Raw genomic sequence first — 16,779 nt, forward strand, 5'->3', positions numbered from 1 at the left:
ACCACCTCCTCTCCATAGTTTGTACTGTGTGGTTTAATGAATGCGGCAAGAATTAGCCGTGCTCCCCTCTCTCCATCTCTCTCGTTTTTCTCTTTCTTCTTTTCATGGTATACCATTCCTAGTGTGTGGTATTGGAGTGTGGCAAAATGAGATGGAATGTGGTAATAATGACACCACACCCTCCAACCTTACTAGCAAGTAGCAACTATGGTGGTTATTTTTTGAACCGTAAATAAATTCTTTTTGGATGATATGTGGGCTCCAAATTTGATAAGTTTAGTAAATAACTTTTGAAAATACCCAACCCATCTATTTTATACAATTGTTCATTTTGACTTGTTATTAAATCCATACAATCAACCCAATGAACCCATTTTGCCATCTCATGATTTTTGTAAAACTTCCAACCCCACATGTACATGACCAATTAGACTATTAGAGTATCCACAATTCACGTTTCAATGCACGTTTAAAGAAAATTGAATGTATTGTATGTTGATGGTGTGGAAGTCAAATTAGTGGAGAGTTCAATGTCAGAATGAAAAAAAAAAAAAAAAAAAGTAAGCCCAATTTATATAGTATTACAATAATTAAACTTTATAGAGTCAAATAGATTGTGAACGTTGATATAACAATTAAGCAAGTATAGGTGACAACCATGAGACATATCCAAAGCAAAAATTAATAAAAAACAAATCTAATTACTTGAAATGAAAAAGTATTTCATCTCCGGCAAAAACCACCATAAAACAAAAAATATAACATGAAAACATTAACTGTATTTCCACCTCATTTTTGATCTCCTAAGATTTTCCATGAATCCATAATCAGCCATGGTTTTCTTCTACGTATGCACACAAAATCATAAACCCTTAAACCCAAAAACACCCAAACAAAAACCAAAAAAAAAAAAATGAAGCTTTCCGATTAATCAGAATAAGAAAAGAATACACAAGAAACTAAAAAGAAAACTACAAAATATTTGGAACCTGAGAATCCAACCTGTGTTGCAACTCTTTGACCTTCACTGAAAGTTCAGACTTCTGTTCTTTATAATTCTGAAGCAAATAATCCTTCCCTTCAATCAACTCCTTCAACTCCCCCACTTCCCTTTTCAACATCTCCACTTTCTCCGATTCCATTCCGCTCTCAACCTCCAAATACCCGTTCTGATTCCCCACGCAAATATCCGCAATCGCTTTCCTCAGCCTCTGGATTTCCCTCTCCGATTCAAACAACTCCCTGTTTGCCGATTCCAGTTGCGATTGGAGATGGGCGGAATGGGAATGCTGGGAGCTTAACGAATTCCGGAGTTCCGCAATCTGGTCTTGCATTTCAAGTATCATATCGTCGCGCCGTTTCAACTGTTGTCGTAGTTTTTGGATTACGTCCCGTTTGCTGAAGATGTCGGAACCGGATTCCGACACGCAGGGGGAATCGGAGCTGTTTGAGTGGTGGAATGGCTTTGGTAATTCCAGTCTGTCGGGTGATGACGCCCACATTACGCCGTTTTCTTTGGTGTATAAGGGAGCTGAGACTGTTACTAATGGGAGTGCCATTGGAGGGTCTGTATGTAATTGGCCATTGTGTTGTGGTTTTACCTCTGCCTCATTTTCGGTTCCTGTTTAAAATAGCAATGTACTTTCATTTCTTTGTTGACAAATAGAATGATATATTTCTTTGTTAAGTTGTTTATTTATTTTTGATAAGTAAGCTAGAAGGAATGGTGGATTCCATGAATGAAGGAATCGGAATTGAATTCTGGAATCCACATACAAAAAGGCTTGCAAGGTCTTGTATCAAAACATAATTAAAATAAATGGAGCTGTAAAAATTCATACCAGAATTGCAATTGAAGCAACCATCATCCTGTTCAAAACAATACAAGTTTGAATGTGAATGTGAACGACAGTTTGACCTCTTTCTGCCTGTAAATTTCCCATTCTCTGCATTTAAAAAAAAATATACTGTGAAAATAAAAAACAATACAAGGTGAAGAACGAGTTATCACATTCCATGATCCTCTTTGGTTGGAATTGTCCATTCCATTACATGATGAAAAACAAACAATGGAATGGACAATTCCATTCTTTCATGGCTTACAATACCTTTTAACCCATTTCTGGTATTTTGAGGCTGCTTGGAGTCCAGGGCCTGTTTGAGCCTGTAGCCAAGACGAACTGATATTGTACTTAATAAAGCACCACCTGCTATGAGAATCCAGTTTGGCCCTTGACCCTGAAACTTTCTTTCCCTTTGTGCCCCCAACATGTCATTTGCATTTGGTTTCATCTTTAACTTTTACTCATATAAGGCATGTAAAGACTCGTTCATCCAGATATATAATAACCTGCATTCATGTTTCATCAATGTCAGTCAACATCCAAAGCATGTTATGTCAAATACTCATATGGATATCTTTTTATGTTTTTCATTGTTCAAATGAAAAACTAATAGAAATGGAAGAAAAGATATCATGCTTACATAAAATCTTTAGAACTGATTCTCTACTACAGTCATAAAAGAGAGACTTAACAATGGTTTTAAATCCTCCCACTTAACAATGCAAAATAATACCCTAAATCAAAGACAACAAACTATGATATTGAATTCGAATTCATCAAACTCCTTATGAGGTCAAATTCAATCAAATATGTAATACAAGTACAATCTTCAAATCAGCCATACGTCCATGAGAAAGGATAAATGTTTGTCACCGCAGAAGATACCAATCAAGCCTCAACTAAAACCAACAGAGAATATCCCTAAAAATCTACTTTCCATCAAAACGAAATCAAATACAACCTAGAATAAGAGCCTAATGTCGTAGGAACGAATCAAACGAACTTGAAGTTCAATCAATGAAAAAACGATCGAAGTACCTGAAGGAATCAAACGAAAAAATCACGTAAACAGCAAAAGTCTATGCTAATTGGGTAACTTGGCATACGAAGACTGAAATGAAAATTTCTGTTATGTTGATTAGAAATTAGGGTTTTGTGTGGAAATACAAAGAGGGATGTAAGTCACATACCTTTAAAAAGCAAAAGTGGAAGTATTGATGAAGACAAAAGTGAGCAAGACAGATAATAAATGCGTGAAGCGGACAAGCAATATGTAAAAGACATAGATACATTATAGAATAATGGCTTGAAGTTGTCAAAATTGAGAGAAACACACCTGATGATGAGAAAACCAGCTGGAGCTTCGATTATTGGGGGAATCAGTTTAGGTTAAGTATGGCGACGACCAACGGAAGACCGATCGGAGACCGGTGTAGAAGGGGGGAAAGAAGCGGCGGTGGCGGCGGAGGAGGACATTTTAACCCTATTGTAAAAGCCTTCAAATATAATGCAGATTATCGAGTATACTCCCAGTATTTGGTTGTAAAATATTTTTCTTTTTATAATTATTAAAATACTAAAGTTGATAAAGAAAAGCAAATAGTTTTTTATATAATTTACGATATCTATTCATTAATAAATTTAAAATTAAAATGATAAATACATTGCAAGTGCATTGATATCACTAATCACTAATAATTATAATATAAATTTTAAGGGAAATTAACAAAACTAACAATATTTTAAATTAATATTAAAGAAAATAATCATTCAAAAATAAGCAACAAATCTAAAATGAGTCATTCTGGACTGTTCAAAAAGTTCTTATGAAGAAAAAAAAATGGACTGCAACTTTGGATTTTTGGATCTTTGAAAAAAAAAAATTTGAATTTTAAAAACAAATCAAAAATCCGATTAAAAATTATGGAATTTCAACAAAATACTTCAATTTTTATTAAAATCTAACAGTAAAAAATTAAAGAAGCATAGTAAAATGTAGTATATACAACACAAAAACTTAAAATCAAACATTTTTTTATTGAAAAACGGTAATATTAGACAGTTATTCTGACATTAATATAACTAATTTTTTGAAAACAATAATTGCAAAGAAAAGAACTTTGGAACTTCAAGATAAGTTTGAAATAAGACATTCCGGAGAAAATTGCTATTTATCAAAAACTAAAAAAAAGTTATTTTTGTTAATAAGTTTGTTCACGAGAGATTTTCTAACATGTGCCCTAAGGGCACACATAAGAAGCATTAATTAAACTATTAATTATGATGAATATTACCATAATTAAATATGAAATTTATTAATTATAGAAAATATTCTTCATAATTAATGCATTTACATTTAATTATGATAATATTTTCTATAATAAATAGTTTTTATATGTGCTCTTGGACACATATTAGAAAATCCCAAAAATAATTATTATATAGTTAAAATGATGAAATACATAACTTTTTTTTCTTGTATATCCACTAATATTAAATTGCCGTGAGAAATCTCATATTATAGTAACTTATTTTAATAATTGTACTTATATAGTTTTATCTTAAAACAGCATTAATATTGTTTAGAATTATTGACTAAAGCATATTTTATTTAATTACAAAAAAAAAAAGTTATAATGAATTGCATAGGTTTAAATGAAAAGTCACAATTTATATTGAATATGTGTAGTATAGGTTTAAATGTGAAATGGTTATATATTACTATATTTTTATGTAATTGCATCATAATGCAACCATTATAATTTTTTTGTTATGTCAATATCATCCACCGAAATATTGGTTACAAAATCATAACAAACTGGAGAAAACACCACTAAACTAACCCATAACTTCAAAAGCGAAAAAACAAAATACTACTTTAAGGAAAACTTAAATTGTACTTATAAAAAATGGCAATAGAAAAATAAAAATAAAAGTCATAAAAACCATATATTCAATTAAGTTGTTAGATAAAATTTCTAAAACGTTTTTCTTTTTGCTATTATATATCACGAAATACAACAATTTTATACTTTCTTGGATTTTTACTTAAAAGATAACATATTCCATTGCTATTTTTATATATTCATGCAACCGATAAAGCAATCTGATTGGACCTAGATATGGTATACTACAATTTTTATGAGAACACCGATTTAAAACATGAAAAAAAAATATATAACACAAGTAAAATGCAAATAATGCATTATCCATGAGAAACACATTGCATTCAATAATAATAAAAAAAAAACAGAAAAAAGAAAAAGGAAAAAAGTGAAGAAGAGATCCATGTCTAAAGCCTAAACATACCCTACTTGTACTTTGATTCAAAACAAATGGGGTGTTTAATGACCCTTTTAACCCTACTCCCATCCCTACAAGTCTACAACATTACCTGCCCTATAAATTTAAATTATAATTAAAACAAAATCCTATCTTGGTATATATCCAAAGCCTCTATCACCTTCTTCACAAACAACTTCCTGTGCAACCTATACCTGCATCACAACCAGAAAAGGGCATTTACGTCTTTTGCACATATGAAATATATGAAAATGTCATTTCCGTCTTTTGCACAGATGAGATATCAAGAACCATTCCCCGGGCGGAACAAAAAATAAAAATTTTGTCCTATTGACATCAGACAGACTCTGTCACAGTCACAGTCAGTCCAATGCAGACCAAACACAATACATACTTGATTGCAGCTTCACGTGTGCAGCTCATTTCCGGTGTAGAATCTAGTCAAAATTTTAGAAAATGATATAATTAACAAATAATCAAGAAAAGTAAATTTGCTATAAAATTATAAATTAAGTTACCTAGGATATGTTGATCTTGTTTTGAAGTAGTGGAATATTGTGAAAGAATTTGTTGACATTCTTGTTGAAGAGATTTTACAGCTTTTATCTCTTGACTTGGGATTGGAGGGGTATCCTTTTCAGACCATGTAGGCAGTGTTCTTGCAGCTGCTATAACAGCTCCATCCACAAAACTATTTTCTTCATTTCCTAATTTAGCTGACAAATAAATATTATCCAGCTTCAAAATTGATGTGGAATTATTAAATTTTTTATAGAAAATTAGAAATTGTACCATTATGGTAATAATCTTGGTGAGAACCGAATATGTTGAAGACTGATAAAAAGGAATCTAAATGGATCTTTGCATTTCCAGAGAATGGAAGCACATCCCAAGGATTCTGTAAATATTAAAAAAAAAAAAAAAAAAAAAAAAAAACAAGATTGGAAATTTTATAAAATTAAGAATCAATTAATTATTTTGAGGGAACTTACATCGGGTGAAGAAAGGCCATATCTTTGCATAAGTGTTGTGTTCCTCTGGCCACTCATGTAATTCACTGTCATCTGAAAATAAATAAATAAAGGTTAAAATTTTTATAGTATTGTAGTTTCATTTCTTAAAATTATATTGATCATGATTTTTACCTCTTCCCCTTTTTTAATCCTTTGTCCAGCATTTGTCATCACCTCAAACATTCGGTCTCTGAATCTCCAATGAAAAAAGCAATTTGGCTTGCAAGAATGGTTCAACATATCTGCAAAAAAGGAACATACTTTTGATACTCTGTTTTGATGTAAAGGGTAAAAAAGGAATAAGAATAAAAAGGGTATACCTGCATAGGGAGCAAACATATTTGCATTTTGAATTAATGAACCAATTCTTATTCTGAAATTAATATGTCGTGTTTGTGCCATACTAACGGCCCAAACAAATCTTTCTGGATCTCGGGCAAGCCTTTTTACTTTCAAGGGCATGTTAGAGTGCTAACAACATATAAAAAAAAATTGCTACCATTAGAAATCAAGAAATACGATCAAGATAAGGAGGGTATTCACGTCTTTTGTGCAGACACTTTTTTGGGTGGGATCCATTGCCATTAGTCATGAATCATGATCACAATACAAGGTTGTCTTATCTTGTTTTGTTATGACTTATGCATAATGAATAAGGTATTAAAGGAATGAAAAAGTACCCAATTTTTTATCCAAAAATCTAAGACTCGTGATCTTTCTTTTCTCATGGTTGATGCAAGATTCTCATCATGTAGCTCCATGAGGTCATCCTGTAGTATGCCAATAGAACTAGTAAATGATATTTCAAATTTTGTGTCACAATAATCCGTAATGAGTGTTTGGGTAAAAAGATTATGATTGTGATTTAGGATCAAAAAAATTGTAATAAAAGTAACCAGTCAACATTAATAACTCAAATTGCAAAGAGTTAACCACTTGATTTTAAGATATTATATGTTGAAACTTGAAAGCATTTCCATATATACAAACCTCTGTAGCTAGAAGCAAGCTAGTACACTCTTCAGCACTAGGCAAAAAATCACCATAAAGTTGCCAGAAATTCTTGTCGTGATCAAATGCATATAGAAGAAGACACGCCAATCTCAGGTCCCAACCCGTCTGCCAAACAAATCAAAATCACCAAGTAAGAAAAAGTCATACAAGAAAATGAGAAATACAAAGAAACAAGGTGAAGACCTCTGGATTTGTTGAGTTGATAACGTCAAATATAGGATCCCCGATTGGTATGATATCTGGAAAAAACATCCATGGGGTTTTTTGACTTATAGTTAACATCAATTCCAGTGGGATTTCCATGACAACCTGAGAGATGAAGCAGAAACATGATCTTCATTTATCGAACAATTCAAGAGAGTTTGGACGAAGGAAAGAGCTACAATAAATGCAACATGACTCACCTTGGCACGTTTAGTAGGTTCAATGTCTTTCGAGGCATAAACTCCAAATCCGTCTGGACCTTCCCTGAATTCCACCCCATAAGCTCGCATGCTTCTAACGAATCCCATTTTATAAAATTCAGGGTCTGCGAGCTCCAACTGTTTGATAAAATGTATGTAAGTTGATCAATGTAGAACAGAATATCAATTCTTTATTCCTACACAAAGGGGGCGAAACTCAAATATAGATAAAAAAAACCATTGTTGGACCTTAGAAGCAGGTGTGACTTCTTGTTGAGAATCGGTTTGAAAGAAGGGGAAAGCAGTAGGAGAAGTAGCAGTCTCAATAGTATCAAACGCAGCTCTAGCTCTAATGCCTCCAATTCTCCTACTACAGGTACATTTCTGCATCAAATTGGGTTTTGTTGCCGCCAATCCATGCTTCAAATTCTTCCCTAACTGCTTCAATTCCGACAAAATGAACCCAGTTAACGTTATTGACACGTACATAGATAAAAATGGAGGGAGAGAAAGAGGGAGAGTGGGCACCTGGTAGTTGTAGATGAAGCAATTAATGGATTGCTGAAGAAGAATCGAGGAAACCATTGTTTATTAAGATGTGCTGAATTCAGATTTCAGTGATGAATTGTTGTTGCTTCCATTTTTGGTTCGAATTTCTTGCTGCAAGAAGGGGGGGGAGCTGAGGAGAAACTATTTGAAAGGCCAAAGCATGAACGCGTTATCCTTAACCAAATATTGGAGGAATTTCAGTTAGATCCCCAGAGTATTGCCAAATTTTGAATGTATCACATTAGTTTGGAATAATTGTTATCCGACACCTAAGGAAGTAAGGATGATAAGAAGGGCCCTATAAAATATAAATACGCTATATATGGGCTTTTAAAGTATATTTCTTATACAATAGACCTATAAAATTGTGAGTCCATTTATAAATTAGTCGAATACCATCTGTTTTAGGGCCTAAATGGTTTAATAAATAGATAAATAAATAAATATTGGAATAGAAGGTAGGCCGATATGACTCGATCTGATCATCTTAAATATTTTGTCTGAAGGTCAAGTAGATGCTGCTATTGCTCGTGTCCCCCACTAAAAAACATCTTGGATACACCTCATATGTTTTATTTTTCAACATCAAACCACCCACGGTTGAAACATATATGATTCGAACTTGAGTCAACTCTATTTTAATGTATTTTATACCAATTATCACTTATGAGCAACAAATTTGGATGAAACTTCATTTCTAATGTGATACTTGATAATCTTCTCTAGTGTGCCTTCTTTTTAAAGCACAATAGCTTCATAATATATTTGAAGCTACAAAATGATCAATTTTACTATAAAACTAAAAGGTAGAATGGTAGAATTTATTCTAGAACGGGAAATGTACCATGGTTTTATATTTAAAGCTACAAAAAATTTATAGTGGTTATTACATGTTTCACTATGGAACTTACATAATTAATTTCATGTTTTTAAATAGCCTTTATTAGTGTTTTTGCTCAATTTCTTGTTTAATTTATCCACTAATATTCTATAAAATCTCAAACTAAAACTTCCGATTTCCAAATCTACATGGCCCTTAGTAAAATTCTTATCAAGTTAAAAGTTGAAAACCAATTCGTTTTGACTTGTAGAAGTCAAAGGTGGACTCAATTTGGGAAGCTTTAAGCCTATAAGTATATGTTTGTTGTTGGTGATTTATTTTACTAATAGTATTTAAGTGTAATGGATTACATTGTTGACCAAAATAATCTTGATAAACATTAAACAAGTAAGGGAGATACGGAGTGCATACTTGTTTAAGTTTGTTTAAGATTCAAAGTACATTGTTATTTAGGAGCGAAGCCCCTGGAAGCAGGGTCCAAGGGGTGGCAACCCCTGGCAGGGTCGAAGGGGCCCCTGGCTAGGGTCGAGATTGAAAATTTTTTATTTGGGTTGTATTGCTATGTTAAAAATGCATTAGAAATCCAAATTCTTAAAAAATTGACCCGATTTTGACTTTGGTTTGACTCTTATTGAAAATCCGTTTTTTGTGACAGTTTATGATTGTTGGGAACTGTTTTGTGACAGTTTTGAGACATCAAAATGTTTTCAGACAAGGAGTTTTTTTTTTTAAAAGCAAGAAAGTTATTATTATAGAAATTAAGCTAGCGATTGGCTAGAAGAAAGTTGCAAGCATACCCGAGACGGGTTAGTACACCAATCAAGCCATTTGATTTGATTACCTTTTTCTAAGAAGGGTTAATAATCAGTTTTGGTCATCATTCTTGGTACACTAACGAAAATTATATCAATTTCATTCTCTGTTCTTGTTTCTCTCATTCTAAGTCTTATCCAATTGTTGATTTTGGAAGTACCACCGAAATACTTCAATTTGAAAGTGACTACACAATTCCTAGAATTCTAAAATGCTATTACATTCCAAAAATTAGCATTCATCTCACACCTGGTTTAATACATTCTTCATTCTCTGTTCTTGTTATATGTGTATATGTTAGGGAAGAAAATGGGGCAGGGTTAACCATCCATGTCCCCATCCCCGAGTGTCTAACCTCGTCCCCATCCCCATCCCCATCCCCATCCCCGACGGATGCGGGGAATCAAATCCCCTCCCATTTATATTTTGTGCTTTTCCCCGGCTCATCACCGGCCCATCCCTAACCCATCATCAATCTATCAACATAATAAACTCAACTTACACAAAAAAAAACAAGGTTAATAAGCGATCAAAACCAGATGCCATAATAAAATTATGTTTGCATCAATCATAAAGTTTAACAAGCATCAAAACGAAAAGTGACGATTGACGAACTCTTGGAATTGGGAACATTATTTGATATACACACTCTATCTTTGATGGTCTAATATAGATCAATTCATTTTAGTGGACTTAATTTGTAACACCCGGTTCCTGTTACGTATTTAAATTTAAGTAATGTTTTAATTTACTCTGGGACTCGGCGAGTTGGAGGCCCAACTCGTCGAGTAGACTCGACCTTATGTGAGAGTTTTAATGATCTACTCGATGAGCCGAGAGACCGGCTCGGCGAGTAGGAGCTGTCTGGACAAAACCCTAATGTTTAGGGTTTGCACCCTATTTAAACACTTTATCTCGTCCCAAACCAGCCTCCATCACCCTCCCAACTCAGAGAAACCCTAGATTGAAACCCTAAACCCTTATTGAGTGTTCTTAAGCCTTTTGGTGCTTTTTGTGTGTGTTTGAAGTTGGAGAAGAAGAAGGAAGCTTGGAAGTTCAAGTAGAAGCAAGGAGATCCAGAAATTTTACTTCATTCTCAGCTCATTTAAGGGATTGAGGATTCGAGGAGAGTTGGTTTTCATACCAAGATCAGTGCAGACACTACATGACTTTGAGGTGAGTTTTCTCCTAGTAGGAGTGGGTCTACGGCCACAATGCCGGCCCACAAGTAGGAGTGTTGTATAGATAATTGTCTTTGTGATAATTATCTAGTATTGATATGGGATATGATTATTGTGCCTGATATGATTATTGTGCTTGATATGTTTATTGTGCTTAATATGTGTTAGCAGTAGTAGGGGTGAAATAGTCCACGGGTACCGGTTGAAAGATACCGAAGGGGAGGGTAGCTCCCAGTTACCGGTTGAAAGATACCGAAGGGGAGGTTAGTTCCCGGTTACCGGTTAAAAGATACCGAGGAGGAGCCCAGCTCCTGGCTATGCCTGATAGTTACCGGTTGAAAGATACCGAAGATTATGCATTGTTTGGTATGGGTATGATGGGGGAACTCACTAAGCTTTGTGCTTACGGTTTTAGTTTTGGGTTTCAGGTACCTCTTCATCTAAGGGGAAGGAGTCGGCGGGGTAGCAGCGCATCACACATTCACACATGATATTCCGCATTTGAGAAACCTGGGATTGTACTCTGATATTATACTATTTGATCATATGGTTTTGAGACTTGTGATTTGTGACTTTATGTTTGAAATGATATCAATGCTGTTTTCCGCTAACTGTTTTTACAAGTATTATACTAAAAAAATTGGGTCTCAATTTTGGGATGTTACAAGTTGGTATCAGAGCCTTGGTTTGAGGGATTCTGGCACACCTTCGGGGGTGCCTGGACTCAAACCGAGGGCTTGAAGGGTTTTTACAAGAAAAACAGTTTGCTAAAATTTAAAATAAGGAGTTTCGAGAAAGAACAAGGTATGTGATGCGTGCGACCAGCTGAGCTCAAGTAAGTTTCCCCCAAGATACCCATACATGTTATGTTATGTTATACGATATGATTATGAGAACTGCATGCTAGACTAGGGCTAAGGATACAGGGAGGATGCCTTGTATGCCTGTTATATGATTATGAGAACTGCATGCTAGATTATGGCTAATGATCTAGGAAGGATGCCTTATATGCCTATTGTATGAGCTTATTGAGCTATATGCTAGGGATGGTTAGTCAGCAGTATGGTAGCCTAAGTAGGTTATACTTGGTAATGGTTACTCAATGCACGAATGCTGCTTGCTTTGTGCTGATAGGGGTTTCGACTAGCTTTAACTAACTAGGGAGCGGATATGTGATAGTGTCCGCAAGCTAGTTAGGGAAAGATGGTAGGGACTCCTTGTGCAGCTGATGGCGGAGAGTAGGTCGGAGAGTGCCCTAGGACAAGCCTAGGATGAGATTAGTTGGAGAGTAAAGAGGGACTTGATGAAGTCAAGGCAATTCTTGAGGAAAGTACGGATAGATGTGGAAGGTAGTATGTGTTAGGTTTTGAGCATTATAACACTCCTATGGTGTACATGCAACCCTATAAACCTTGGATCTATGTTTTCTCTATTATACATGCAAATATTAACTATTCCAAGGTTTCATCCTAACTAGCATATTATGAAGCACCTATACTACAAAGTTCTAGTTAGATGACATACCTTTTGATGTAGCTTGATGTCTTCAAGCTTTAAGAGCTTAGCCCCAATAGTGTGGAAGCCTCAAATGGAATCACAAATCACCAAAACACCTTGGAAGAACTTGAGAGAATATGTATGCACACTAAAATCGGCCCACTCTTATTTTCACACACTTGTTTCAATTTTGTGAGCCAAGGACCCCTTTATATATTATGGAGGATTAGGGTTACATCCATGTAAACCCTAATACCCATAACCTTTCATTTACATAGGATCCATGGGTTAAAAGCTCCATGGACCATCCATGAAAGCTTAGCCCAACCTAAATGAACTTGGCCCATTCCTTATATATAAGAGTCCATATTTAATTAGTTCTTTTTGATCACTTAATTAATTCTAAATTAATTCTTGATCAATACTAATTAAATAATATGATTCCATATTAATATATTAGAACTTATAATATATTAATATAAATCATAAATATACTATTCTCAAAAGACTATCCATATAAATTGTGCCGGTGAAGTGCAACCCAAATGGACCATGCCGGGTCGGGTCAAGTACATACCAAATATAGTTATGGACTTAGACATTAATCCAACAGTCTCCCACTTGGATAAGTCTAAAACTATTATTGAGTATGACTTCAAAACCTAACTGGCAATCGTAGCTCTTAAAGCCGCTGTCGAACTCTGACCTTGTCAATGACTTGTCCATTAGATAAGGGATCATATATTCCTCCATTCTAGATATCATATGGACTGAGACATGGATTATAATCATTCTCTCTGTCCATTTGTTGTTTCCCGATTTTCGATTTATGATGACTGACTGATTGAACAAATCAAATCAGTCCTGGCTTGGCCAAGCACTCACATGTGTCATCGCTAAATCATCGAGGGGCCCACAAATATCGCTTTTATCCCGAAGGTAAAAGGAATGGATAAACTTCGACTCATATGGCTTGTTCTACTACTTGTTGAATCATACACAAAGGCACGTTTTATAACATCGAGTTACCAAATGCGTTTTCGTGCAATCAATGTATAACCAACTCATAGTAACAACTCATATCTCTAGGTTTGAAGAATATAAGATATTATCGTCTCATGATCACTCGTGATAAAATCCATGAAGTGATTCAAATGAGCGCGGGTTGAATCCAATACTCAGAACTTATGAGCACTCATGATTGTTGTAGCACCACTTTGTCCACCAACTTGGACCTCTACAAACCAACCCATGACAGTCTTGATTCATATCTACTTCCAACATATGACCGACTGTGGATGGTTTGAATAACTTAATCATTCAGGAAGAGCGGCTTAGTTATTCTGGAAGTCAAAACATGCAAAGTGAAACACAAGAATAAATGAATCAAATATGGTATCAAACCCTATGAATATAAATAAACACTTTTATTTATCACCATACTGATTACTCATTATTCATTGTTTCGGTTTTATCAACTTTATACTTGAATTAAAAACACTAGTTGTCCCATGCTCCAAGCATGTACACTATGTTTTTCTTAAACAATAGCTTTGCCATACACCAAGTATGCACTCTATGTTTGTCTATGATCCTTACTTTGTGAAATAAACCAATTGAACATAATTTCAATGATTCTAATTTCACACTCCCAACTCCTTATCGAAAAATGTGAGAATTTCAAATTCCTATCATTTATCGAAATCTGTTTAGATTTTAAACTTATATGCACTGACCCTCCTGTAAGGAATATGTACAAAGTCACAAAGACTTGTCAACAGTCATTATAAGGTATTCCAATGGAGATCAACTCCATGGAAACTAAGTCTCATATTCAAAGTACATTGCTTTGGACATGCTTCTTGCATTAAGTTTTCTAATCTTACACAGATAACTTCCACCTATGGAGACAACTCCATATTCTCATTTTGACTATCACTTCTGAATAAGAGATGCCACTTTTCAGAATATGTCAATATGGTCCTTCCAAAATTAGCACTATACTTTCAACTGTCCCTGAGCAACCAATCTTTGGTAAACCTCAAATTGTCCTCGACAATTGCTTAATCATTTTAGTCATATCCAATTCTAGACCTTTTCCCTTCTTAATGCCTCTGGGCATTTGGAAAAATTTAGAAATGACAAATATTATAGCACATGCAATCGATCCTGTACCCAAAGCAAATGGTACACGATTCATAAAGACATGATTCTAGACCAGTCTTTTGCTACAATATTTTTATTTGCCATGTTTTCAAAATTTGACTATGAAGAGGGATGCCGTAATCATAATTGAATTTTGAGAACGCAATATATAGAATTTCCTTAAGTTGAACCAATCCAACATGAAATTTATATATATATTCTTGACTAAAGATGATTAAGGTCTCAATCTAAGCCTTTAGAACTGAAATGAAGTATATCCTCTCCCTTAATTATAGCAAAACAACTTTTTCAATCCCTGCAGCCTCACGAATTGAAACTTTTGTTTTCTATAATTAACATTGCTAACTTGCAATACTAACAATAATTATCATGCTCCCACTAACATGATGATTATTAGCATAACACTTATGCTCCCACTAGCTTTGACATGTACTCAGAAATCAGTTGGACTTCTAGAAATCAATACTTTATTGACTTTCTTACCAAAGTTCAGCTTTCTGATACGAGATGCTTTGATAAAACTTTATCAAAATCATACACCTTTCCTTAGATAGCATGCATGTGTGTCTAAACAATTTCAGAACTATGAAAAGGGATGCCGTAATCATAGTCTCAATTGTTTAGATCTTTTGCCATCTGCTTCAAATCTACTTGGTGGAAGTGTTTCCTCACCATCATTTTCATGAATCGGAGAGAAACCTTATGACCCTTAGACTTTATGGTGTATGTGTTCTTATCCATGTGAATCGTCAAAATCATAGTCATAAGACAAGGATAATGACAAATCCAAACTCATATGGACTGAACTTATGGATCCTTAACTTCTTGCCACCTGGCAGTACAGGGTCTGCCATTGCTTCCAAGTTGTTATGCAACCAATTGAGAACTTTCAGAACTCCTATGCAAAGCCAACTTTAACTGGAATGGGCACAGAATATGTCAACATAATAGGTTATAAACATCAAGTCGTGTGCTAGTGAAGAACCTCAAGTTTTATTCTTGATTAATTCTTGAAATTCTTTTTAGGATCTTTAAGACTCCCACTATCCTCTTGACATATAAGACTATCTTGCCAAATATTCAAGAGATAGTGCGGATTCTTTATCAAGACAAACACTTCACACAATTGGCCTTAGTTGGTCTTTGTTTTATCCAAAACATCACAACTTACCAATTTCAAATGTACAAGAGTAGAACACTTTTACTCTTACATTTGACAAGTGTTTTAAACCTTTCTTTAAGATATGTCACTCAAGTTACAATCTTGGAGTATGACTCTAAGAATTGTTTTGGAACGAAGTATGACTCATCTTCCTGATCTAACCATTTCAACAATTCATGACTCATCTTCTTAGTCATAAGAATGCACTAAGATGACCTTTAGAGGACTAATTGTGATATGATTTCTAAATCATCAAGATGATCACAAACATGATACTAAAGTACTCTCCCATCTTTTCAGATTTGAGAAACTTTTATCTTTCTGCCTAATTTGATTCTTCCCATTCGTTCTGCCATACATTGAGACTTTTCCAATGTTTCAGAATTATACTTAAACTTGTAAGTATAACCATATTTACTAAACTTTAGTAAATCAAATAGTCTTAACGAGCTTTGTGGTGGACATGACCAGTGCACAAGAATGTGTACTCGATCCCTTTAGTCCTTCACTTGACTCACACATCCATGTGAACAAGTAATTAGTCTTGGATTTTCCAATGCTTGAAAGTTCTCATTCATCATACTATTCAACTTGCATGATTCCAAGTTTCGGTCCAATTGAAACTTGGGTGATGAGGAACTTTCCTGATTTGGTAAATTTTGACACTACCACAAATGAAAGAATCAAATCAATTTTCCAATATTGTTGTCAGTGGAATCATATAAGCAACAATTTTCCACAAATATCATTGTAAGGATACTTCAAATAAATAAAATTAAACAATTTTCTTTTATTTTAAAACTTTGCGGAAAAACTTATCCTTACAATCCACATGGAAAATTGTTGTTATCTATTCCTTAGCAATATATCATAACTTCTTAAGCAACTGCTCAAAATTCTGATGCGATCGAAATCCACCTTCGCGATCAGAATCAGCATATACTTCCTTTAAGATTTCTCTCTATTCTTTGATTCTTAAAACATCAACATGT

At 34.3% G+C, this 16,779-nt stretch overlaps 2 protein-coding genes across 4 annotated transcripts; both read right to left on the minus strand.

Annotated features, from left to right (window-relative positions):
- Window positions 1–681: 681 nt before the first annotated feature.
- On the minus strand, window positions 682–3,356 carry LOC145125482 (uncharacterized). 2 transcript variants are annotated; one of them, XM_079060938.1, is made up of 4 exons: window positions 3,181–3,356; window positions 2,109–2,350; window positions 1,842–1,946; window positions 682–1,621 (listed from the first exon to the last, which is right to left on the minus strand). In XM_079060938.1, exons 2-4 carry the CDS (start codon window positions 2,290–2,292, stop codon window positions 972–974), a joined length of 939 nt encoding a protein of 312 aa, XP_078917064.1. In that variant the 5' UTR covers window positions 2,293–2,350; window positions 3,181–3,356; the 3' UTR covers window positions 682–971. The 2 variants fall into 2 exon arrangements, with proteins under 2 accessions (XP_078917064.1, XP_078917063.1); XM_079060937.1 differs by lacking the exon at window positions 3,181–3,356 and adding an exon at window positions 2,883–3,018.
- A 1,680-nt stretch (window positions 3,357–5,036) lies between these two features.
- PTAC14 (plastid transcriptionally active 14) lies at window positions 5,037–8,282 on the minus strand. 2 transcript variants are annotated; one of them, XM_079061046.1, is made up of 13 exons: window positions 8,107–8,282; window positions 7,828–8,016; window positions 7,579–7,716; window positions 7,358–7,483; window positions 7,151–7,279; window positions 6,841–6,930; window positions 6,481–6,631; window positions 6,293–6,402; window positions 6,140–6,211; window positions 5,940–6,045; window positions 5,666–5,854; window positions 5,542–5,584; window positions 5,037–5,341 (listed from the first exon to the last, which is right to left on the minus strand). In XM_079061046.1, exons 1-13 carry the CDS (start codon window positions 8,161–8,163, stop codon window positions 5,263–5,265), a joined length of 1,479 nt encoding a protein of 492 aa, XP_078917172.1. In that variant the 5' UTR covers window positions 8,164–8,282; the 3' UTR covers window positions 5,037–5,262. The 2 variants fall into 2 exon arrangements, with proteins under 2 accessions (XP_078917172.1, XP_078917171.1); XM_079061045.1 differs by having other exon boundaries at window positions 5,666–5,863.
- Between the last annotated feature and the right edge of the window lie 8,497 nt (window positions 8,283–16,779).

This window comes from Lactuca virosa, chromosome 7 (genome assembly GCF_052849685.1).
Source record: "Lactuca virosa cultivar CGN04683 chromosome 7, Lactuca_virosa_CGN04683_v6, whole genome shotgun sequence".
NCBI classification, from domain to species: domain Eukaryota; kingdom Viridiplantae; phylum Streptophyta; class Magnoliopsida; order Asterales; family Asteraceae; genus Lactuca; species Lactuca virosa.

Bases quoted from the DNA above. Each gene is read 5' to 3' on its own strand.
- LOC145125482 (XM_079060938.1), bottom strand. From the start codon at position 2,292: ATGAAACCAAATGCAAATGACATGTTGGGGGCACAAAGGGAAAGAAAG. The intron at 1,947-2,108 runs GTATTGTAAGCC...TTTTAAATGCAG, and splicing joins TACCAGAAATGGGTTAAAAG to AGAATGGGAAATTTACAGGC. The intron at 1,622-1,841 runs GTATGAATTTTT...TATTTTAAACAG, and splicing joins TTGCTTCAATTGCAATTCTG to GAACCGAAAATGAGGCAGAG.
- PTAC14 (XM_079061045.1), bottom strand. From the start codon at position 8,163: ATGGTTTCCTCGATTCTTCTTCAGCAATCCATTAATTGCTTCATCTAC. The intron at 6,403-6,480 runs GTATACCCTTTT...CCTTTTTTGCAG, and splicing joins TATGTTTGCTCCCTATGCAG to ATATGTTGAACCATTCTTGC. The intron at 6,046-6,139 runs GTAAGTTCCCTC...TAATATTTACAG, and splicing joins ATGGCCTTTCTTCACCCGAT to AATCCTTGGGATGTGCTTCC.